The 26,318-nt window shown below is 41.1% G+C and overlaps 1 protein-coding gene across 1 annotated transcript; it reads left to right on the top strand.

Annotated features, from left to right (window-relative positions):
• The first annotated feature begins 267 nt into the window (after nt 1-267).
• KLHL31 (kelch like family member 31) lies at nt 268-3,925 on the top strand. The gene is made up of 2 exons (XM_058021302.1): nt 268-1,439; nt 3,193-3,925. Exons 1-2 carry the CDS (start codon nt 268-270, stop codon nt 3,923-3,925), a joined length of 1,905 nt encoding a protein of 634 aa, XP_057877285.1.
• Nucleotides 3,926-26,318: the final 22,393 nt, after the last annotated feature.

Genomic DNA, 26,318 nt, shown 5'->3' with positions numbered 1-26,318 from the left:
ATGATCATGTTATTTAAAACAAACAGGAATTACTGAATTACTTGTAGGTATATTCTTTACAGTTGGAGTATTGATTGTTACTAATAAGCAGCCATGCTGCAACCTAGAACTTAGGAAGACAGATTATCCTGTGTGTTTGGTTTTGTGGCATTATACGTGTTGACAAAGGTTAGATTTGTTGCATAATCACTTAGCTATTAAATTTCACAACTGTGGTGTTTAATTTTATTTTTAGCAAGTGCTTGGCTGTAATATTTCATTGCAGTCATGGCTCCCAAGAAGAAGAATGTGAAAAAGAACAAAGCAGATATCAACGAAACAACTATCATTGTGGAAGATAGCCCCCTCAGTAAACTAAATGGCTTGAATGGACTCTTGGAAGGAGGAAATGGTTTCAGCTGCATCTCATCTGAGGTTTCTGACCCATCATACTGCCCAAACCTCTTGGAAGGTCTAAGCAAAATGAGACAAGAAAATTTCCTTTGTGACTTGACTATCAGTACCAAAACCAAATCTTTCAATGTTCATAAGGTAGTGATGGCTTCAAGCAGTGAATACTTTCACAACATCTTAAAGAAAGATCCGTCCACTCAAAGAGTGGACCTCAATGATGTGTCCCCAGTGGGTCTAGCTACTGTTATCACCTATGCTTACACTGGAAAACTTACTCTCTCACTTTACACAATAGGTAGTATTATTTCCACAGCCATTTATCTACAGATTCACACCCTTACAAAGATGTGCTGTGATTTTCTAGTCCAAGAAATCAGTGTTGAGAACTGCATGTACATTGCAAATATTGCAGAAACATACGGACTAAAAGCAACCAAGGAAGCAGCGCACAAATTTATTAGAGACAACTTCATTGAATTTTCAGAAACTGATCAGTTCCTAAAACTTACTTTTGATCAGATTAATGAACTTCTTGCAGATGATGACTTACAGTTGCCTTCTGAAATTGTTGCATTCCAGATTGCAATAAAATGGCTGGAATTTGACCAAAAAAGAGTAAAGTTTGCTGCCAACCTCTTAAGTAATATCCGTTTTGGTACCATCTCGGCCCAAGACCTTGTCAATTATGTTCAAACTGTGCCAAGAATGATGCAAGATGCAGACTGCCACAAGCTCCTGGTGGATGCCATGAACTATCACTTGCTTCCCTATCACCAGAATACACTTCAGTCCAGAAGAACAAGGATCCGTGGAGGTTTCAGAGTCTTAGTCACTGTTGGGGGACGCCCTGCTTTAACAGAAAAGTCTCTTAGCAGAGACATCTTGTACAGAGATCCTGAAAACGGATGGAAGAAGCTAAGTGAAATGCCTGCTAAAAGTTTTAATCAGTGTGTCACAGTGATGGATGGATTTCTCTATGTGGCTGGTGGGGAAGACCAGAATGATGCCAGGAACCAAGCCAAGCATGCAGTCAGCAATTTCTGCAGGTAACTGCTATTTCTTTAAAAGGGATGTAGGTATCTGTTCCACAGAAGGCAGGTAGATAAACTAACCTGGCTTGTGTCATGAACCACTTGGATAAAGAAAAAGGGGACAATGTAGGGGGGGTATAGATGCTATTCTATATTAAACTTCGAATGAACAGAAATATACAACTGAAGTTATGCAAAAAATTTCACCATGGTTACACATGCACACTGAGAAGTGAGGAAAAACTGAAGAAAACTTATTCCAAGTGAAGGAAATAGATAGGAACATAAGTAGGAAGTCATGGGATGATCTAAGAAGACTTCTCAAATTTTCAAAACCTTTTGATGCCTCACAGAAAATTTGGAAAAACATCTTTTAGATATAGCCTTCACTTTCTGTTCATTCACCATATTTTCAACAGCTTTTGTATTGAATTTCATGTCCTCTTTTTTTAATTATTATCATCAGGAGTTTAAAAACAATGGTACCATTGCTTGAAGGCTGTCTTTTACAGTGTACCCCAAATAAAACCTTGCTTCTAAAATTTTGCAGTTCCTATCTATAGTCATCCGAGACTGCACTGGTGATAGCAAGGTCAGAAGAGTGCATGCACTAATATGCAATGTCACATGTTTTTAAATAGTTCAGCCTAAAGGCTGGCAGTGCACAGCAGCTTGAAGCAAAGGCTGGAGGTGGGAAAATTTTTATCTGCCTTTTATCTACTAACAGACTATGGACATGCAATGGCATTACACAGCCACAGTCCTACCAGTGCTTCCTTTTCTGCTCCCAGAAGGAACAGTCTGCTTCTCCTGAGGACACCAGGAGTTAATGAATGAGGAACATTCTCTAAATCAATTTTATTGTGTAATCTACTTTGTCAGAAAAATATCTGCTCTCTTGACCTTCTGCCCTTAAGCTATGCCTCAAGTTGTCACAAGGAGTTGTGTCCTCAGTGCTGACCTTGGTTGCAGGGAGTAGGTGGGGGAATCCTCGTTGTGCCTTTGACCTTGAGCATGTCAAGTCACATCAGTATGTCTGTGGACTTGCAGATGACAATGCTGAATGCTGAATGATAATTAGTATTTACTTTCCCATAGTCTTTTTCTCATGTGGCTCTCTGATCCCCTTAGCATGCAGCAGAAATGTGTGGGTCCGCTAATGTACTTCACGTAGCATCTTCAGGAGTCATAATTTGCCATTTCTTATTTCAAAGTAGGCCATTTAAATGCCAAGGACAAAGAATGTTATTTCAGATAGCAAAGGTGTTAGGAAGCACAGATGCTCTTTCCACATAAAACTTACTCCATGGGAGTGGCAGGGTAAGCATACTCACCATTTAGAAAGCATAAAGAGGGTGCAAGTATAAATCACAACCAAAAGTTTTTAAAAACTCCCTGAGTAAATTTAGATATCTTTGCTGTGGGTGTGAATTGCAAAAGAACTTCTAAAATTTCTGTTGCATCTTGAAATTTTCTCTTCCCAGTATTCTAATGAAATTATTGTACAAAATCAAATTACAGAAGAATCAGATTTACTTCTTTAAAATAATACCAGGTTTGAATGATACAAAAATATTTTTTCTCCAATCAAAAGGTAAATTTATTTTGAAATTTAATCAGGAATACCAGTTTCATTATGCTGACTTTTAATAGGCAAAATAACTAACTAAAATTCTATCAACTTTGCTCTTGCAGCAGCGGCATAGGAGTCCTGTATAATTTAGCAGAGCAGTAAGTAAGACTTATCTTCTTTCTTGAATCCTTTCAGATATGACCCTCGTTTCAATAGCTGGATTCACTTGGCAAACATGAATCAGCGGCGCACGCACTTCAGCCTGAACGTGTTCAATGGGCTCCTCTTCGCGGTGGGAGGCCGCAACTCCGAGGGCTGCCTCTCCTCTGTCGAGTGCTACGTGCCTGCAACTAACCAGTGGCAGATGAAGGCCCCGCTGGAGGTGCCGCGGTGCTGCCACGCCAGCGCCGTGGTGGATGGCCAGATCCTGGTCACGGGAGGTTACATCAATAACGCTTACTCTCGCTCGGTGTGCATGTACGACCCCAGCAAAGATAGCTGGCAGGACAAGGCCAGCCTCAGCACCCCGAGGGGCTGGCACTGCGCAGTGTCCCTCCTGGAGAGGGTCTATGTCATTGGGGGGTCTCAGCTGGGGGGGCGAGCAGAGAGGGTCGATGTTCTCCCTGTGGAGCGTTACAGCCCGTACACGGGCCAGTGGAATTACGTGGCGCCGCTTCAAACCGGAGTTAGCACGGCTGGCGCCTCCACCCTCAACGGGAAAATTTACTTAGTGGGTGGCTGGAATGAAATAGAGAAAAAGTACAAGAAATGCATTCAGTGCTATAACCCAGATCTCAATGAATGGACAGAGGAAGATGAGCTGCCTGAGGCCACTGTGGGCGTATCTTGTTGTACTATATCCATGCCCAACACCAAGACGAGGGAGTCCAGGGCCAGCTCAGTCTCTTCTGTCCCAGTCAGTATCTAAAGACAGGTCTAACCAGCAATAAGTAAAAATGTTTACCAGCACGGCAATATAATTAACCCTTTAAGTAGAATTTTTGTGCTTATATAGAAAAAAAAATCATTGGCTTTGCAAATGTGCTTTGTAACAGTGCAAACTGGCCAGTTTTCATGAACTTTAGTACAGGTGGCATGAAACAGCACATTAGGGATAAGATCGATTTTCTTAGCAGGAAAAGAGAGTTAACCCATAACCATGAATTTCATTCTCTTCATGACTTTGCCACTGACTTACTATACTGTTTGTGGCAAATAATTTAATTTCTTTATTCCTTGGTTTCCTTACCTGTAAAATTGAGATAAACTTGCTTGAGAAGTTTGTTATGAGGCTTTTTAATACTAATTTTTAGACACTTTCAGAACCCAAAATGAAAGTCAAATATGACTAGTAGTAAATCTCAATATAGATCAGAAATGTGCCATGTCATCATAACATTGATCAGTTTTGTTCTTTTCTAAGTATTTTCTATTTTCACAAACAGAAGGGGGAAAAAAAAGGCAAACCAAAAATACCACACATAGCACGTGCATACTTTCCTTTTGGTGCAGTGATATTCACAAAAACTTCTCAAAGCATTTCCTCCTTCAGAAGGTAGAAAGAGTTCCTCATCTTCTGCCATGAAACCCTTTAATTCCTGTATCAAATGCTGTGACATGGCTTTCAAGATCTGAATCCACAAAATAGTGTAGCTCCCATAAGCACTATGGGCCAGCCCCAAGAGGCTACTTTGGGTGCCAGATGGCTCTCCTGACCTGTGTACACCAGGCAACATCACCTCATCCTCCTCCTCATGCCAGGGAGACGCCCCTCTCATTCCAGGTGGAAAAACCTCAAAGCTGAGTTCATGCCAGGAGACACCTAGGGCTAATGGCACGAGAACATGGGGAAGATGCACAGAGCAAACTTCCTTACATTACCCCAGCAAATAACCAGTTGGAATGAGGAACAAAGATGGAATAAAGACTTCAGGATCTGCCCTTCAGAATTTGTGTGGAAAACAGGAAATCATGGGAAAACTCCCTTAGAGAGTTTTAGAAATAAAGAGATACCTTAACACCTTTCTTGCCAGGTGTAGGCACAACAACACCCAAAGTAACCTTCTCCTGGATTACATAATGCATCTCCTTCTGAAGTCTTCATTAGAGCCCTTTCTTTGGAGATTTCATTCATATTATTCCAAAGGCTAGACTAATGCTCTGTGTGTTCAAGTTTTCCCAGGAGTCTTCACTCAACTTAGTTTGCCTCCAAGAACTTTTCTTCCTGATTTCAGCATGAGGTGAGGGGTATTAAGCATGAAACCTAATCCTGTTCCCATAGCCAAAGGGATATGCAGCCCATCATGTCCTGTGAAGATTTGATACTGAAGGACTGCTGTCAGCACAAAATGTCTACATCAGCATGAAATGTCTACATCCTTCTTTTGGGGAGGAAAGACAGAATACAAGGAATTAAAATGATTTATTATAACCAGAAGGGCACTCACCTTAACCTATTCATGGAGGCTTCACATTCAGTTTCCTCAGATTATCATTGACAGCTCCAGGCTTCAGTGCCAATGAGAAGCCATGCTCTTAGCAACGCTTATAAGGCAGACAAATTTTTATCTCATTTGCAAAAAGGGAACACTGTAAAATTGTCTGTCAGTGCAGATGTTGTCGAGACAAGCATTTTCAGGACTCAAGCTCTTTGTAGCTTTGTTAAAGCTGCATATTGAGGATCAGCATGAGCGTGACATGGTATTAGAGATGAAGTAATTCACTCTGTTGGTTGGGATTAAACTCCATGGTACTCAGTCCTGTTTTCCAGTTCATCTTTGCATCCCAAATACACAATTTTAAGTTTCAAATTGTATTTTTGAGTGCTGCATATTATTAGAATATACTGTCACCGATGACTTGTGGTCAGAGTAGCACTGTCTTATAATTTTGATTCATTTAATTGGCATATAGTTGTTGCAGAAAGAGCTGTTTGTCGGGGATGAGCCGTTTGTCGTGTGTGGGGAAAACTCGGACACTCAATATGAGTGTTCAGCAAGTTCTGTTTATTGAAGAGAGCATCAGACACTTATACAGCAAGTAATAAGTTATGAATATTCTGTAAGCCAAGCAATCTATTGGTTAAACTATACCATCAACTCTTCCTCATTCTTGTGGGCCTACATTCCCTATTTCCCACGTCTCTCTGTCAACTTGTTATCATACCCAGCTAGGCCCAAGGACACGCTATCTTGCAGGTGCAGGACTTGGAATTAGCCACGGCCTTGTACTTTTCCAATCTCTAGCTAGCTAAAATCCCAACATATAGTTGTTCTCTACTCTGTGTAATTCAAATAATAACAAATGTGGAACAGTGTAACAGAGTAGTCTTACTTTAAGTATGAAAATTCTGTTCTTGCTCCTTCAGTCACCAAAAGCTTTTACTGAAGGAGAGAAAAAAATTCTCTTTTCCCAAGTCATGACCACATGTTCCATATGAATGCATTTAGGAAGTTCTTTAGAAATAACCATCTGTTCCAATATTCTTTTGTAATTTTTTTAATCCATCCAGTCCAGTGAAGACACCTGTACAAATTCAATTATAACTGTATTCATGGTGTGGTTACATAGTATTTATAGCATATCCATGAGGCTGTATTTATGAATTGAAAAAACAACTATTATGGCCTCAAACAGATATTGGATGGAATTGCCATATGCAAGTGTCTCTTTTTCCCTTTAGGAATTCAGTTCCAAAATGTCATGAATATTCAGACATTGCTGCATGCTTTCCTGTATATGATCTAGCACTTCATGTACATCAACAACCATCTTGCTTTTGAGCAGTAAATTATTTATGAATGATGGGCTAAGTGCAATGAAACCTCTCTCTTACTACTTAAAGGGTTAAAAACTTTGGGGGCCAAATCCTTTTCATCTTACTCACAAAAAAGGTTCCATTGACTTCAGTGGGACTGCTGAATAAGATGTACAGGATTTTGAACTCTTGGCCAAATTCTGGCAGAACAGTAGATGAAAGTGTCATACCCAGAAGGAAGACTGCTGCTCTGCCTCCAGTGCCCTTGGCCATGACAAATCCGTGAAGACATGTCCTAGGACAGGAGCCAAATACCACTGGCCATGTGTTCCTTCTGTAGCACAAGTTAGGTACATATTTCAGGCCAAAAATCTTAGGTAGATTAACAAATTGTATTGTTACCAATAGAACACTACAGTTTGGCTTTACATTATTTTCTCTAAACATCTGTTTAGGCTTCAACTGCCCATTGAGCCAGGATTTGGCCCTTAATATGTGACACTATTAGCTGGACTTAATATTATGTTGAATCATGCTACATACTGAGCTATTTGTGACATTTTATGTGTGACCTTCTTTTGTTAGAACTGTGAAAATTACTTTTATGTTCTGTTTTATGGGATGGTGTTCTTTAATTGTCTGGTACCATATATTCAATCTCTACATGTTTAATAATGACATCTCAGTTGAACTTGAAATACTGTGTGTACCAAAAAGAAGTTTTAAAGTGCAAGGAAGTACTGTATGCGGTAATATTAAGTAGAGCAGAGGACTTCCAACTGTATGAGATGCAGACTGTTAAAGCACTAGGGATCTTCTTTAATGCTATATTAGTGATAGGAAAAGAAAACCCAAACAAAACAAATTAATGTAAGCTGTTATCCTCAAAATTCTATATAAAACGCCCATGCATTTTGTACTTCAAATAGCTGTGCTTCAAATTCAGATCTGAGAAAGAGCCTTTCTTCAGTGTGTGAGAGAAGCAGTTTGCAAGGGTTTGTTTTCTTGTTTATTCCTGACTGTTAGTTGTATGGGAGAGTGTGTTAGAGATTGTGAGGGAGGAACTTACTGTTGGAAAGTTGTGCTGAAAGGAAGATGTTGTATTTAGTTCTTAACCAAGACGAGATCATGATCATTTATTCTCTTGAAGTTAAACTGCAAGATCATCTGTGGATCAGTCAAGAGTCCAGTAAACTTGAATCTTTCAAAGAGGGAAGCAGGCAAAATTAGCATCAACCAAGCTCAGTGAGGTCTCAAAAAGGGCTTTGTGTTGAGATTTTTAAATGGCAGTTCTTGCAGGTAAAAAGGATGCAAGGAATGAAATGACTGAGTAAGAACATTTATATTATCCTGAAACCTAGATTAGTTTACCTCACAGTTCTAACTCTTACCAAATCATACTGGGTTTGGGAGCAGGTTTTCCTTAGCAGCTGGCTTGGTAATTCTAGTTGCAAACCCAGCAGTCACAGAAATAGTTGTATGAGCATGCATACCTTCTTGCATTCAGAGGGACTTCTGCTACAGAAGTTACTCTCAAGGATTTATATTTGGAAAAATAAAATATAAGAACTAAATCCATGAGCAGGCAAACATCAATGTCTAATTAAAGCCAACGTGAGGGTGTTAGACTGATCCTCAACATCACCATTCACTTACCATACCAGCCCATGGCATTTTCTGAGACTCAATTACTATATAAGGATAATATTTCCTGGGAATGGCTGTTCAATGAAATCCTATGTGTACTCCAAAGGTTTATTTTGTGCCACACACAGGATGGGAAGTGCTGTAGTCCATGGAAAAGCCAAAATGGACCCACTTAGAGCCATAAGCAAAATAAGATTTTGTTCCAAGTCCTCAAGGATGTTTGAGAAAAATGTGCTGGAAAGAAGCACCTACTTGAACATATCCCTTTCCATAAGCAGCTTTGCTTATGTTCCAGTACTGAGATTTTCATCATCTTTCTGATAGAAAGCAAATATCAATTTTCAATTGTCTGTAACTTCAATTCTCAGTTGAACTGAATTTTCAGTCTGTTTTAACTGTTTAGCCAAGCTGGGAGATGTTTTTCAAAGTCTGAATTCACCTGCTCAGAGAATACAATTGGAACCAGTAGTCCTACTATAGATTCTTGACCTTTTTACAATGAATCCTCTCTTTTGTCAAAGATTTGCTTTGTATAAGTACTCATTGTAATGAGTATAAGCACATTGTAATGCACAGATTTATACTTTGGCTTCTCCTTGAAAGAGGAAGATCTCTTGTCTCTTTTAGTTTCTCTTTTCTTATCCATAACTGAATGACTACCAGAGCACCAAAGAAGATGCACAGATGTGAACAGTACATAAAAACTCAACTGTGAATCTATAAAAATCTCATTGCTGGTGGCAACAATAAAGACAAGGAAACATTCTGAAATGCCTGCTGGATAAAAAGGGTGAAACATCACAGAATCACAGAATATTCTGAGTTGGAACGGACCATAAGGATCACAGAGTCCAACTTTTAAGTGAATGGCCTGTATGGGGATCACACCCACAACCTTGTCAAGAAATGAGTTGCTGGTGCTCATTTGCAAGTGTGACCCTGCACAGAGCTCTGTTCCCAGAAGTTCCCTAAAGAATAAAGGAAAATACATGCAATTCTATACAGCTGGTGTGAGAGATTTGGTTAATACCAGATAAGTTTTGCCGTGCCAAAGACATACTTGTCTCAATGAAAATTTTCAGTAACAATATAGGCAATTAATAAAGTTATGAGGAATAGGCAATTTCTATTGGTAAGAATGGGAACACACACATTTAGATACACTGTGAATGGAAGATGTTGTTACTCTAATTGCAGTCTTATCAGTTTCTTTATTGACAAGAAAAGTTAAAAATATAACTTATTTGTATAAAGCATTTTCCTGGCTTGTAACTGTTAGATTGCTTATACAGAAGGGTTTTCTAAGTGTACACTTTAAAGATGGACTGTGATAACACAAGGGAACATAATACAACAGAAAAAAAATCTGTAAGTGTAATGTGAGAATGTTACGACTTAAAAACTAAAATTTGTGGTGCAGCAAGTTGTCATTAAGAGGAAAACAGCATGTTGGTATTTTTCATTGTGTGCTTTAAATAAAACTGTTGACACATGGCACAAACAAATTATTGTAAAATCAGTTGGAAACTGCGAGACTGCCTTTCTGACAAACGCCTGGTTGCAGTTGAAATATGCTTTGTTTTCTGAGCCCTGGGCTGATCCTTGCTTTCATATCAGCCAACTGGAATGTTTGTTACACCCAGGCTATCAAACCACCTTCACAATAAGGGGCACAATGTGACACTGGAGCCACTTTTATTTTTTTCATTTTATAACAAAGACAACAACTTGCTTTTTTACAATTAACTTCACAGTCTTTTGTTGTAATCAAAGTGCCTGACAAGAAGTGATGATAAATCAGATGTCTGACTAGCAACTGAATATGTTTTCATTTTGATTGTATGGCTAACAGTACCAAAAATAAAACCATCTACATTTCAAGGAAAAAAAAATTAGTCCAAATTCTGAAGAGCAATTAAGTTGTGCCACAGATGAGAGGGTTTGAGATGTCAAAAATTGATCCCTGTTGTGTGACACCAAAGACTTGGCTCAAAGTGTGATTCTATAGGTCACAACCTGAAGGGTTGCCTGGCCTGTGGCTGTGCAGAGGTCATGACTGTGGGTTACTAAGTTTCCATAACACTCAAGGACACAGAGGCTTTATCCTCTAAAATTTTCTACTTCATTTCAGATTACCGCAAAGATAACTGCTAGCAAGTATACCAATAGTTATTACAGCCAATATGAAGATCAATAAAGTGAATATGAATGAGTATGAATGAATATGAATGTCAAGCTATTACAATTATTATCAGCAATCAATAATATCAGTCAATAGTATGGTGTCAATCAACACTAGCATCAAGCAGTATGGTAGTACACCAAATGACAGCAACAGCCAAGTAGGTGTGTGCTACTGCAATTACTGGAGCTTGCCACTGAAACAAACTGATCAACAATAATATAACACCAAATATGCTTAATATATATAATATTTACATTCAGCAAATTAGCCAGACTTAAGAAGAAGCCAAACCAGCCCAAAAGGGAGAAACATACTGATCCTGGAGGGGACATCCAACCATCCCCAAAAGAGGGGAAGAAAGATCCAAGTAGTAAGACAACAGACAGTTTCCCTTCAAAACAGATCCCTGACACAGTGTGGAGTCAGCCAGCATTCCCACTGAGTCCAAGAGAATGGACAGTTCATGTGGGATTCACCTGGGAAGTTCTCAGAGGGAGACAACTTTAGTCTGTTTTATAACAGAGAGACATTAAGTGTGTGTAGGAGATTCTGCTTTGAGAATCTAATAAATGATGTTAATTTCCATTTTTTACTTATAACAGGCAATAGATGATTCTGTTTTCTGATTTTTTTTTTGCATCAATTTTATATCTCTGTGTTGTTTTCCATTTTCTCAGACAGTAAATTGTCATTACAGTCTCCTGGGTTTGCAGTTCTTCCTGGTACCTTGGGATGTCTCTGGTTTCTAGGTCGTTGGCTGCACTTTTCAAGGATGCTTGCAGTTCCCAGGCCTAGTCCTCAGCCTCACAATCCCAGGCTGGCAGACCTTTCTCGCTCGTGATTTTCAACCAACAAATTTTTCTGTACAGCAGTGTTCCTCTTCTAACCAGGTTGCTCACAGCTGGGAGAGCCAAGGCAGCTAGGTGAGCCTGCTGGCTCTGAAGCAGGACCCATGCACATCTGGAGCAGCAGCTGGGCTCCTCAGGGCACCTGAAAAGCCACTGCATGACTGTGAATGTGCTTACCTGCACATCAAGTCAGGATCCAGTTGTCTCAATGTCCCTTGTGCAGGTGCCCCAGGTGCTGCAGAGCATTTCAAATGGCACTGGGTGTCCAGCTATGGCCACTAAGTCAAGCCTGGAGAAGGGGAGTTATTGCCCCTCTGCTCTCCACACTGCAGTCCAGAGTGAGTGGCTGACCTGTGTGTATAAGTCCACTAGTCCTAACTGCCTTGGACAGTGATGAGGATTTTGAGGAACCAAAAGAGAATGATTGTGCTTCAAAATTCAAGGATGGTTTTGAAGAGTCAAGCCATGAGTCTGTATCATAAAAACTGCTAGAATTAGACTACAATTAGACTATGATATAAAAGCAAAAATATTTTAAGCAGGTCTTGACAAATGCAATATTTGCCTGCATTGCTAAAGTAAACATGAATTAAAGTAGAAACTATCTGGATCCTTCATTTCTTCTATTTGCCTTGTTACTTAAGGGCTTGAGAAAACTTATATTTCTGTATTGCAGTTATCTTTTGGAGCTTATTATGTTATCTTTTCCCTTCAAAAACAGTTAAATAGTATGAGTGAAATATTTACTTAGCAAAAGCTGGTTTTCTGTAAATTATCTATAATTTAGCACTAGGCCTTGCATAGATTTATGTTGTCCATTATAGCAACTTAAACCCAGTACATAGAGGCCCATAAATTGGTATGCTGCTTGTTTTCATGGAATGCTTATAAGATAAATTTTACTCAATCCTATGGCACCATATTCTTTTTTCATTTGAAGGAACCATGTATTTTATAAGTAAAATTCCTAAGTAGCACAAGAAATTCCACCTGAATATGAGAAAGAACTTAACTGTGCGGGTGAGCATGCACTGGAACAGGTTGCCCAGAGAAGCTGTAGAGTGTCCCTCACTCAAGAATCATCTGGACATAATCCTGTGCCAGATATTCTAGGATGACCCTGCTTAGGCAGGAGGCTGGACCAGATGATCCTCTGTGGTCCCTTTCAACCTGACCCATCCTGTGGCCCTCTGATTCTGTAGTGATGTGAGAATAGCTGAGTAGGGTCAGAATTCTGCTGAATTTAATTAGAAACAGCCAGACTGCTTTTGTTTTGTGATAGTTGTGTATGGGATAACCCTGAGCCAAATGCTAAATTTACTGAAGTAACTTCTCTAAAGGAAGGGGATAAATTCAGATTAAAGGTCTTTCAGTCTGCAACTTGTGTTCTTTTCAGTGAAAGCGGCCACAGAACAAATCATGATTTCTCATTCTGTATTGGGTAATGCCACCTTTTAACCACGGTGCAAGTGGTTATGCAGGGAATATCTTTGATGAAGTTGCTCTCCAAATTGTTACTCAGATAACCAGAAATGCCATGTTGCTTTACTGAACGTAGCAAAGCTTGTCCTTCTCAGCCTTGCTTAATGTCAGCTGGGCGCTTCTAGTTCTTGCCTTTAGTCAAGGGCACAAGGCTTGCCCGGTTTAGTTTCAGTCCTCAGTTCGGCAGCTGATGCTCACGCATCCCGAAGGATCATCACTCTGCGCGGGAGCTCGGAAGGGTTTTGCTCTCCCGAATTGTTGCGGGAAGGAGACGCTGGAGGGCACCAGAGGCCGGGGATGGCGCCGGGCTCCCCGCGGGGACAGCTGGGGACGGGCCCGCAGCAGAGCCGGAGCCGGGGCCGCGGGGACCAGGGGACCAGGGGACCAGGGGACAAGGGGACAAGGGGACTAGGGGAGCAGGGGCCGCGGGGACCAGGGGACCAGGGGACAAGGGGACAAGGGCGTCCCACCGGGAAGCTGGCGGCAGAACCAGGGAAAGGCGGAGGCAAAGCCAGCAAGTCCTGACTTCAGCCAGCGCTGCTGGCGGCTCCGGGGACGCGGGAGAAAGAGGGGAAGAACATTCAGAAAATCGAGAGTTGTTGTGTCATGTGAAAATGTGCATTTCAGCAGTGGTCTGCCCACTGTCCCTTCTCTCGTGTCCATCTGTTGTCCATAAACATCCTGGGAGAAAAGATTAACACGTCTGGACGATCCCAGCAGGCTGGTGCCACGATCCTAAAAAGGCAAAGTGCATTTCAACAAGGATGAGGTGAAAAAATTCCCATTTGCTAAAATCAAAGTGCACAGTGCATAAGGTTTGACAACACTAGCATCAGGGACATGTTTATTGGATTCAGAATGAATTTGTGGTTACCACAAGAGAGTACCATCCCTGCTTTCACAGGGAAAAGGACAGAGTCTTGACTGGGGAGGACATACATCTTTCATGGCTGGGACTTGGTTTGCATGTTACAGATACACGATCTCACCATCAACCTATCTGAAAGTTCTTCAGTCTCCTCTGTCAGAGCTGTTCCAGTTTGAATATATAACTTAATATTTACCACCCTTGTAGGGTAGGAAATACATTTCTTTTCAGCTTCCTAAGCCAGTCTGCTAAATGCTGGACAAGTTCTTGCAAGAACATATTTTGCTTTCATCCCAGTGCAGTATGAACACATTTTTTAAATTACTGACATTTAGCAGATGGGAAAAACAGTTATTTCCTATGTTGCTGGGAGAATGGTGCAGCCAACAGATTCCTGGCCCAGCTGCTGCTCTAAAGATGTTATGCTGGTCACTGCATACACTTGAGAGTTCAGCCAGTGAATTATGGTTTGCTATAATAAGAATATTTTGCTTTCCATTAGATCACACTCAGTGGAACAACAGCAAGTGCACTGAAGCCACTAAAAAGGCTCTCAGTGACATTTCAAGGCCCCTTTGCTTCATTGCTGGTGTCAAACAAGTTCTGGCAAAAGGACACCTTGGCCACATTGTCAGAAGTAACAGATCAGCTCTTCTGAAGAAGGAACAGATGTGGCAGGCCAGGTGAACTGCACAGCACTGAGACTGCAAAGGAATCTTAACAAAGCTGGAAAAATGAAAGCAAAGATCATAAATCATGTCTTAAAACTCAATGCAGAGCTCTCTTAAGGTGTTATGTGAGTAATACCACCCTAAGATGTTAGCAGCAGCTTGAATTCTTCTCACAAAATCCTTTGAAACAAAAGATACACCTGTCTCCTGGATGGAAATTGTTGCAGGGAATCACAGCAAAGAGACTGGTTCATGCAGCAGAAGCAGAACAGGAGGATATGCCAGTGGATATCCCATATCCAGAAGTGGGATCTGTTCATATGAGAAGCAAGTGTTCAAAGAATCCCCATAGGATCATATCCCTTTGGAAGGGCAGACCACTTAAAAAGGATCAGTCATGCAAGTCATGAAGCTGAGGAGTTGCAGGTATTAGCTGCTGTGTAAGCTAAATGCTTTCATATCTGCCACTGGTCCTTTGAAACACTGAGAACAACCCAAGGTCAGGAAGCATAAATTTAGACATCTATATATGCACAAGCTATTAAATCTTCAGTTACAGGCAGTACAGTCAAAGGTACACTGCCAGCCAATGCAGGCATATAAAGTGATTTATTTGGTCACCCACAAGTCCTGCTGTAGGATAACTCAAGTTGCTCCTTAGGCTTTACTGTCTGTATTGGCTTGAGACAAGATTCACACATAAATGTCCAGCACTGCCTGTGTGCTGGGTGGGTGTCCTGTCTGGCATCCAGCCATCCCAACAGGACATGGGTTTCCCTTATTTTTTAAGTACCAGGCACATCTCAGACTTCTTAAATTCATCCAAAGGCACCAACATTTAGGCAAATGAATCAAACCACTGGTTTCCACTGATCCATTGATCTCCACAGTCATAATATAGACAGCAAGCATGTTTATATCTTTACCTACATGTAGGCATGTTAATTTAAGAGCCTCTGTCTTGATATTTTCTGGTTTTCTCTGTCCTTGCAAATTTTGTTGGCTAGAAGTTTCATTCTGAGGCTGTTCTGTCTTTTAATTTTAGAAGCTCTCATGCTTTGTTTTACTCACCTCAAATATGTCCATCAACAGTTCTCATTCTCATGCCTTAACAGGCTGGTACAGAACAAATACATGTGCACACAGGTAGCTCTAGAGACTGAATTCATATTTTCCTAAATTCAAATTTTACTTGTGTTTTGCCAGAAAATCCCTGGAAGGCAGCCTTGTGGCCCTCCTTGAGTATACAGGGACAAAAATTGTACTTATGGGGAGTTATGGGTGACATGGGAATTAATGTGTTCAAGAACATCAGAAAAAAACAGTAAAATGAGTTCAAAGGAATGGTCAGTGTTAATAACCAAGGACATGTATGGAAGCAGTCAGACTGGAAAATGCTGAGGGATGAGTTGTTCATTTATATCATGACCAGAAGGCCTCTGCTCCCTCTGCAAGAGGATGGCAACAAGGATGTGACATGGGCCATGCTTCCTTCCACGGTCCCATGAGGAAGAGGAGGATACCCGAACAGAGGTATCATGGACAACAGACAGCAACGTTGCTGAAGTTTTATGGAGAACAAAGATTTTGAGGTTGAGAAGAGGATCTGGCATTCACTGATCATCATGCAGCATTGGACTCTGGACCAAATTCTGGTCAAGATCAGCTTGGGAGTGATTGTTCCAGTTCATTTGTTTTGAACTTTTTCTCCCAGCCTGCATTCTTTTGTTTTTGCTGGAATGAAACACAAAACAAAACCTGCCTGACATTCAAACTGCTCTGCTGATGACTCACTGACCCACTCCATGGCTTTAAGCTAGCAACCAGCTCACTTGCTGTCTCATTTGTGCCATCTGAAAAACAGGGTAATGAGTTTTTGCTGATAATGAAAAAGTGAGCATGAATTGAATTGTTCCCAGAAAGTAAATTACTAAATAAATATGCATTAAGAAGTGATCCCAAGACAAGAACATGCTTGTGGGAGCAACTGCATTTTCACTGAGGCCAGTCTTGAATAACACCCTGCCTTACAAAAGGCTGAGAGTCACTGTGACAAAGCACAAATTGCTACCAAGGTTATTAAGGTGACTCTTTTTATTCAGTGGTATCACAGGGATCAGCAAATGATGTGGCACATTCTTCAGTTTTGTTTCCTCTTTTGTTGTTGTCCATAGATGCCCCTTCTGCAGGTACAGCTTGATTCTGCTTCTCAATCTCCTCCCACAAACAACTGAGTGCCCAGCTTAACCAGGCAACTTTTCAGGTCTCACCACATTGTCATAACAGTTTCCAGACCCTTCAGTTTAGAAGGAACACCACTAACATTCACACATTCAGGACAGAGCTAGTACAGTAATGTATTCCCATTTATTTACTTGCATTACCATAAATTTATAGACACAGGGAGATGTGTTGACTAAGACTTTCATTGTGCTCAACAAAGAAAAGGTCTGAACAGAAGCACTTGGACTGGAAGCCATGAGGTAGAAAGTAACAGCAAACAGAAACAATCACTCTGAGGCAGCAGTTTCAGGATAGCAACTACTCGACCATCATCAAGAGTTTAACGGGCCTGAGGACTTTCAGAGAAAATAATTAGGTGGCCATGAGGTGTTTACAATGACTTTTTCAGAGAAGAGAGAAATTTACAATGACTTTTTCAGAGAAGAGAGAGTGCTTCTTGGAAAAAGCATCAAAAGCGTGTGTTTGAAAATTACCAGTTTGGAAATGGAAAATTACTAAATTGCATCATAAGCTGATCAGATGTAGGGCTTGACCTCTAAATACTGAAAGGCTTATTTTAGAAGTTGTTTTATCTGAGCAGTCACAGCACACAGAGCTGTGGTGAGTTCCTGGGAATAATCATTTCATTCCACAAACAGTAAAAGTGGTGAAGCGTGGTTTATTGTGAACTCATGTTTTATTTTCATACCTGCCCAACACAATAACCTCTCCTAAAGCTCTTTATGACTTTGTCCTCACCTCAGCTGTACTTCTTCAGCACGTTTCTTCTCATGACCTCTAAATACCATCTAGTTGAAGCCCTGACAAGGGACATGTTCTGTCTCGCAGCTTGATACCCACGGTGAGTGGCACAACCACTGCTGGTGAGCACACACTTCAGCTTTGCCTCATTAGATTTCCTTTCTTATATAGAGACAGTCTTCAGAAGTCGTGTAGAAAATCCCACTATTCTTCATCTCAGATGGTCATCCTAACGAAGCAGAAAAGAGAGAAAGGCACTCTTATTCCATGATTCATCCTATCCCAAAATAGACATCTAAATCAGGCCATTTGAATCATGGTCAAACATGCCAGCTGGTCTCCACTAACTGTAAGGGCAACCAAAGGGATTATCTCAGATGAAGACATTCGTACTACAGAAGGCTAAACTTAGGTGAAATGAATCCTACTGTAATTCTTTTGAGCTCTGTGTCACTTCATGATGTTAAAGACTGGTGGTTGGTTTCAAAGCTTTTAGAGTGGGATAGATGGATGGACACTGGGATTGCTGAGTCTTCCTTCATCTAGGCTGAAAAATCAAAAAAACTGGGAAGAGTGAGAAAACAAAAATATATTTGTGTATATTTTCACAGAGGAAGATGCTACATTTTCTACCACGTTTTTGAGCTCTCTCCATCTGTTCAACAGCCCCTGTATATGTGTGAGTTGTTAGAGCAAGGCACCTCAATGCTGGTATCACCACTATCTTCCCACCAGATAAAATCAATGAACATTGACAGCAAGTACCAACAAGTTGCCCTCTTCCACAAAGGTGAAATTAGTTCACTTACCTTTTTGGTTTTTGTAAGCTTTTCCAGGAATTAATGTATATTTTTCTAGTCGGTGATAAAGAAAGTGATGAAAGAGATATATTGGTTTCAACAAGATCAGAATATTTAGTTGTCCTGTATTGCAAAACAGAAAAAACAACAATTTACTAGTAAAGGACCTTGAAAGTTTTTCTTGCAATGCCCTATTTTTAGGACAGCCCAAGTTTCCACATGCCTCTTTCTCCAACCCTGGAGCTAGCGTGCAAAATCCCTACTATGGGCTCGTGTGTAGATGCAGAGGTGCTCCACAACTCTGACTTGGTTTCTCAACAACCAAAGAAGTCAATTTTATGCAACTTCATTGTGAAAAGCCATCCTGAACACACAGTTGTACAACAAATGCTCATGAGTTACCTTGTGGGTGAAATTCTAGGACAGCTGGGCTTGGGGCACCTCCCAGCATGTCCTACACACCATTGTGCATAGCCGTCCCAGTTTGCCACATGCCCATCTCTGCAATTTTTGTGGCTGCCTGGGATATGCTGTCTGAAGGCTCCTGCTCATCCTGCTCCAGCACTTCCATCCTGCTTGTGGCATGCTGTGGCATGGGGCTTGGTGCTCATGTGTGCACCAGCCCAGCACAGGGCAGTAAGGATCAGAAAAATTTCACAAATGCTCACAGAGCTCTGCTGGAGGTCGGTGTCACTGTCGCCAGGTTAACAGCCATTGCACACAACCTCACCCTGTGAGGAAGCACAGGCTCCCAGAGACCACCCTGCATCCTCCTCCCTGGTCTCCTGAGAGACAGTTCTCTCCCTTCCCTTGAGCTCTGCCTCCTGTGGGCACACAGGTCCACGTGGCTGGATGGAAAACCACATCAGAACCCCAAGCCAGATTACAGCTGTGGTTTTGTTCCCATTGGCTGACTTCAACTGGATTAATTCCTTTGTTGTTCAGACCAAGCTTGTGCAAACTCAGGGGAGAGGGTAGGAACGATCAGGAGGGAGGCAATACTGCATCTTTTAGTATCAATTCTGGCAAATGTTAGCTTAAAAATACAATTCCCATTCCTGAACCAACTTCTCAGCCCTAGCACAGGAATCCTTTTCAGCCTTCTCTCCACGAATGTGGAAGGCATAGCTGCTTCTGCAGCTGGGCCACCCAAGTCATAGAGCCCTCAAAGAGCAGCCATTGTTAGAACTGGAATGCAAACTGGAAGTGCCAGGAGAGGAGGTTCTGAAAGGGTTCACTTCAGACAAGTCACCAGATTTGTGAAAAGCTAAACGAAGCAGTCAGCTGCCTGTATTGCACAGGAGTCTCATGGCAACTCTCATGAAACAGTATACAGCTTTTTGTGCTATTATTTTAATTATGTTTCAATTTAGTAGTGACTGAGCAACTTGACAAACTCTTGTTCTTCTCTCTGCAAAAAGAATTAGTAGGTTTGAGCTGTATCAGACCATGACACATGTGATGCTGCTCAGTGACACAGGCAAGAGAGACCCAGACAAGGTGCTCTTGCTCCAAGAGGGCTCCTGATCAGCCTGGCCATGTGCTGGTGAACTCATGGAAAACATTGCTGCTGCACAGTGGCCTCCCCACAAATACTCTGAGGCTGCCTCCTATCTCTGTGTACCCCCTTCTCCCCACAACTTTGAAGTGCAATTTTTAAAAAAGTCACCCAAGTTAAATTCCTGAAACTACTTTTTCTCCTGAAACTGTGCAAGCTGTGCTCTATGGAGTCCCATAATTCTGTTTACATCTGCATTTTCCACTTGAGGGTTTTGGAAATCATTAATAGTGCAGAAGATTAAGATAAACCAAGTCGCCAGACAGAAGAGAAAATACTTCTTGCTGTAATTGTCCTTTTTTCTGTATCAGTATATTTCCTGCCAGTTTTGGTAGGGAAGTGGCAGAGTTGATGGTAAATTTCATCTGTCAATCCAAATGAGGAATTAAAGTCATTTAGGAATAACAGGTGCCACCTGGAAAACAAGCAGAGGACTTAAAAATAATTATGGCTAAATGTATTCATCTTTGCATTCCAGAAGGCTCCCCTTGGTCTCTCCTGAAGATAATACATTAACACTGGGATGAAATATTGGCATGCTGTTCAAACTTTTCACCTGAGATTGAATTATAAGTTACAGATGCTGAGTCATTGGTCTTTTTGTTTGCTCAGAGAAATAACATAGCATCACTCAAGGATAGAGACCAGCCAAATTTTTCCAAAGATAAGAAATGGATTCATTTTCTCTGAAAAAAAAGAATTCCTTATCTTTCTGGCTTCATTTGGTGATACATCAACAGAAAACCAATATGAGTTGATGAAAAGGATTTGTTAATTTATTTTCCTACAGAATATTTGATCCTTTTAGATTATTTCAAATAGCATCCTATTGGGTCAGAAATTCCTGACTACCAAGGAATTGGAAACCTGATTTTCACAGCACTGCTGCCATGTATTGATGTAACTTACCATGGAAAGCACCCCATATTGATTATATATAACCATAGCATGGCCAAACAACAATACAAAAACATATCCACAAATTTTAATTGTTTAAACTCCAAGCAGCCTAAGATTTAAGCAGAGAGCAGAGAATTTAGGGGAGCATGACAACAGCTAAACAGTTTTTTAGTTCATATGGAATTGTTCAGGTTGACAGAGGGAGCAGGGAAAGTGGTGTTTTCTAAAATACAGCATCTTATGGGTTTGTTATAAAAGTGGTGTCAAACTTTCAGAAGCAAAGACCCTAGTGATGGGTCACTAATTAACTTACAGCTTGATCCAGCGGAGCTCCTTTATTTGGTCAGTGCTTGCTGAAAAGCAACTAAATATTTCTGCTTATTTTTGGCAATTACATTTACTTTTGGCGCCATAAATAGCAATGCTCCATTTCAAAGTTGCAGTATCTACTTTTAGATCTCTTAGTATTTCAAAAGGATGGGAATATTTAAAATAAACTATGTCCTTAGTGCAGTCAATCAAATATTTCCCCATCAACTAGGACAGTTTCTATCTTCTGATTCCTCTCTCAGGTTTAATTCTGTTTTGGATTCTGCTACTGAGTGGCTCTGTAGGTCTTGAAGAAGTCAGTGTGCAAGTGGGACAGCTTAACAAATGCAGAAATCTGAGAAGCAGGAACTTGCTTCCTTCACAAGTACAATGTGCAACTGAATAGCAGCTATTGTCTTTATTTTACAGTGGGCAAAATCATGTTCTATTTCTTAAGGAATGATGAAATCAGGACAGAAATGAATAATTATACAAATCTGGCATCAGTGTTTACAGGAAAAAGTGTCCAGTGGTTCTCCCCTGAAGTTCTTCATTTGACTTTGCAAGACTTCCATACAGCTGAAAATTTTCACTCTTGGCATCACTAAGAGTGCCCATCATTAGAAAATGTTGACAAAAATAGTTATCATTACTGAGAACAAAAAAAGACATAAAATACACCTTCTTTATGGAGGAGTTCAATCACTGTTGAGAACATGACCAGGTGGGAAACATGATGTTTCCTAGGCTGACAGGACTACAACTGGTCCCTTGGGAAGCTCTTTGGTAACTTTGAATTTGATGAAGAATTTCCCACTTGGAAAGGCGAGGGTTGCACGATATGAGAAAGTCCTCAAATTCCAAGGGCACAACAAATATGGGCTGGAAGTGCTGAGGGGGCCTTGCTCCTCCAGTCTGTGGAGGTCTGTGAACCAAGCAGGCCCTGACAGATGTGCCATCCCCACACAGTAAGGCTGCAGCTGCTTGGCTGGGCCAGCCTTATGCTCTTGTGAAGGCTCCAAGGCAGGGATCAGCACACAGAGCCAATGGATCAGCACAAGACACACACTTATCACAAATTATGAAAAGCAAATACGAGACAGTTTTGTGCCCAGTTCATTTTGGCTTCTTCTGGAGTCGGGGATACGCAAGTTTCATTTAACAGCATATAATGTGTCAAAGGCAATGAGAACACAGATGTCTTAGCATCCTTTTGGCACAGACTCCCTGGGAGGGGCAGCCTGGCTCTGAGTGCAGTTCAAAGGACAGAGGACATGATATGAATCAAAAGCATCCTAACTTGCTGAGTTAAATGACATAAATGACAACATGAATAGTGTATTCAACCATGTGTAGAACCATGGCCAGAGGCCCCCATACACAACAGCCAAGCCTTTCCTTTGAGACACCCCTCACAAATGCCTTTGCTGATCAGAAAGCAAACTGGGCGTGGGAGGGGTGGTGTATTCATAGGAGGCCTGCATGTTCACCTTCCCAATTTTGTGAAACTATGAGGTTATTCACACACACCACCTAAGCAAAAATGGCCCTGCACTGAAAGAAAATTGTTATTGCAAAGTCAGTATCTTTAATATCATGAAATGCCAGAATTAAGCTTGCCTTTAAGGTGGCATCCTGTTGTGAACATATGATGATACACAATCGACAACTGGATCATACTTCTTTCAAGAGATCCCTACTTCATTCAGTACAGGGGAACAGATGAGATTTCTTAATGAGATTCTAGGCAGGATTTTTATTAGCACTGATCTTATACACCCTCTTTTGTTTACTGAACTGATTCCCAGTACAGCTCTGCATGGGAAATGAAAAATGTAATATTTTTTGTAATTATTCTCAAAGTTCAAGTCAACTGCATCTGAGTTCTATGACTCAGTAATCCAAGATGGTTAACTAAAAAATGCAGACTAAGCAAGCTGTGAAAACCTAGTTTTCATGTCTTGTGTCCTCAGGCTGTGTGAGATAGCCATGTCCAGCTGCATGTACTGTGGCAGTATTCTTACCCTCATTGGAAGTTCTCCACTCAACTCTAAAATCTGACGTTTCAGAGAGCAGCATATTTCAGCTCAACCCCAGAAAATACATGTTTTACTCTCACTGGGCACAGTTATACCAATGTCCTCAGGCTGACTGACTGACTGTCGAATGTGTTTGCACAGTACAGACTACAAATAATACCTGAAGGTATCATAGGGAAATATAAAGTTGAAAGCTTGAAATTCCCTCTGATCTATGCCAGGACAGACCACTGTATCCAATGCCTACGTGCACAGACAAAGAAGACTTCCTTTCTTCAAAGGAAATCTGTCCACCTGAAGGGCATAATTTTCCTTCAGTTTTGATTAACCTGTCCACTTGAAGGTGGACCATTCCTCCATTTTTCCAGGAGACAAAACATGAGGGATACATTTGCGCAACCAGAAGCACTGGGCTGAGAGCTGCCTGTAAGGCAGTGGCAACTGCAACATGGGAACCTTGACCTTCAGGCTGCCAAGATGTCCAATATGATATACCAAAGGAAAAAACCAGCACAAATTTTCCAATTTTTAAAAAAGAAGTGGAAACCATAATCCATTTAAAGGTTTCAGAGGAGAATACACTAGGGAAAAACAGCAAGTAAGTTCTCTGTGTGGGTTAGCTCTTTCACCCATGACTTCTTAACATACCAGCTCTAGGGTGTGTTTCTTTCAAGAAAGATGCAGGTTTTCACATGTAGATGCCCTCTTGAGTGCCTGGCATACTGCACCCAGCCTCCAGCCACACAGCAGAAAGCACAGAGGTCCACTAAGTCCTATTTTGTGTCTTCAGCTCTGCCACCCTCTGCAGTTTATGTCCAGGCAACTGCCTTGCTCCCCAGCACACATGGCCGCCTGTGTCGTGGCATGAACTGCCCTTGTGCACCAATTGCCCACACCACTGATGCTCCCACGTTCCTGCCACTGCACCTGCCCAGCCAAAGCAGGGTGCCAGAGGCAACAGTGACTCATTGCTACGCTCACCCCAAGACATGTTGCGTGACGAAGACAGGTTCTTGATGTGTTTTGTTTATAATAGGGCTGAAGCTGTACTTCCCACAGAGCTTAAAAAGTGAACAAGAAAGCCTCAGGTAACATTTCAAGGGAGGACAGCTTGGGAGGTGCCTTTTCTTTTAAACTAACCTCGGTAGAAGAATGAGGATATAATCAGGTAAGTGTCAAAATGAATGATGAATCCACACATCAGATAACTGACCCAGTTTGAAAAGAATATTGTACTTTATTATTTTAGATTAAAAAACAGGATGGTTCAAAACTTAAAGGATTAAAACTGCCCCAACTGTTGCCAATGTAAATATTGTCTTTCACTTCAACAAAACCAGAAAATGTCTTCAGTTAATCTGGAAAAAAGTTTGAAATGCTGGAGAGATTACTAATTGCTGCCAACCATGAACTTTCCTCCTTTTCCTCCAACTGAATTATGCCAAATATTTCATGGCCAGAATGTTTCATTGCCATTTACTTATTTACTGTCTTGCTTTTCTACAGATTTTTGAGAGGAAGATGGAAAGCTGATCTGTTTCTAGAATTTATGATAGGGGGGGAAACAGCTAAAAAATGAGGGGGGAAAAAAAAGGAGAAAGAAAGCCTACCTTCAGCCCATGGAGCTGGCAAGAGACATTATCACCTGGAGAGAGCTGAGGGACAAGCTTAAAATGTGCCACTACTATTGACCACCCTCTCTCAGAGCAAAACCTTGTTGCTGGTGTCTCATTGATCTGCCACACTGCAGTCCCAGCTTTATCCACTGAGATCCACGCTGTGAAAAGCAAAACCATAAGAACAAGGATAACATATATATGCAGGATGATGCTGGACTGTGCATTAACAGAATTTGGCCATCTGTTATTCAGGAGTAATGGCACTTCACCACAAAGAACATTAACCACATTTCCATTGCTGTAAAGCTCTTGCTTCATTTTTCTCCACTTCCCTTCCCTAGACCCAGATCCAGTCACATCCTTTGCATTATCTCTGTGCTCATCAGTACATTCATGCTTTGAGTCAACTCCATATGCTATCACAAATGATTCACCTTTTTTCCAGTTTAATATTCTTCTCAATTCCAGTAATTAGAATTGGCTTGGTGCAGGGTCAGAAAACACAAGCCAGTGCATGTAAGGGGGCGTAGGCCAAGGCAAAAGGAGGACAGGGAGAAGGGCACAGAACCGCTGTAAGTGGAAATGAGCTGTCAGAAAATCTCAAGTCCAAACGTGTAACTGTAGCTGTGGAGCTTTGCTGCAGACACTTTAATTCTTTGTTATGTGTCCTGCAGGCTTCTCCTAATAGCCATCTGCAGCCTGACAGTAATTATATAGCCTGGCTCAAAGGATTGAGCAATAATGTGATAAGGTGAACAAAAAGCACTCCAAGAGAAAGCTACCTTTTAAGTATGTTTAGAGGCCTAAAATGTCCAGTAGTATCTACTGAGGTGTTTCCAAAGCACTTAGCTATCCCTTGAGAGCTGCACATGCCTGTTTAGTTGTAGCATCTTTGTCTCTGAGAATCTATCCCTTATCTCTCAACAACCTCCTGGGTCATTTAGGACTGAATCTTTCAGCAACAAAGGCTGAGAAACAAGTGTGGTGAGACCACCAAAGACCCTGCAGCCCATGATCTATAGTTACTTCCAACAGTGCTGTTTATGCACCATGTGGAGGCAGCAGGGAGACAGCAGCCAGGAGCTGTTCCCTCACATAACTCAGTTTCTCACTGGGAAAATGCAGACCTATTCAGCTTATATTCCACCCATTTCTCAGTACCTGAAGCTCTCTCCAGAAATACAAGCTGCCAAAGAAAGATAAAAATGGAATGTAAAATTATTCAAATACCTGAACTATTAAATGGAAGGCCAATGTTATCTTTCTTGATATAGCCAGTCTATTTGCAAATTGGCAGTTCAGCCCCACTAATATTTGCTGAGCTAGCTACAGCATTTTTCACTCAAGATGCCTGGAACATGTTTAGGCTTATTAATAAATTCAATCTTCTGTTACATGTAGTAATACACAGGTTTCTACTTGGGATTTTAAACAACTCTTTCATGACATAGTTAAAGCCTTTTCCTTGGTGGAGTGCCACAGAATTACACAGCTCTGATGAAAAAGAAGATTAAAGCACACTGGAGTCATGAGAAATTTGACAAGAACAAAGGTTTCTCAGGGGGTGATCCACATGACTAAAACCTGCACATGTGCATACACTAAAAGGGAGGTTATAACCAGCATTAGACTGAATTATTTTAAGCACAGAAT

Source organism: Melospiza georgiana, chromosome 3 (assembly GCF_028018845.1).
Source record: "Melospiza georgiana isolate bMelGeo1 chromosome 3, bMelGeo1.pri, whole genome shotgun sequence".
Classification (NCBI taxonomy): domain Eukaryota; kingdom Metazoa; phylum Chordata; class Aves; order Passeriformes; family Passerellidae; genus Melospiza; species Melospiza georgiana.
This window is presented reverse-complemented; position numbering and strand designations above follow the sequence as displayed.

Coding starts and splice junctions, on each gene's coding strand:
- KLHL31 (XM_058021302.1), top strand. CDS start 268: ATGGCTCCCAAGAAGAAGAATGTGAAAAAGAACAAAGCAGATATCAAC. Junction 1,440..3,192: donor GCAGTCAGCAATTTCTGCAG/GTAACTGCTATT, acceptor GAATCCTTTCAG/ATATGACCCTCGTTTCAATA.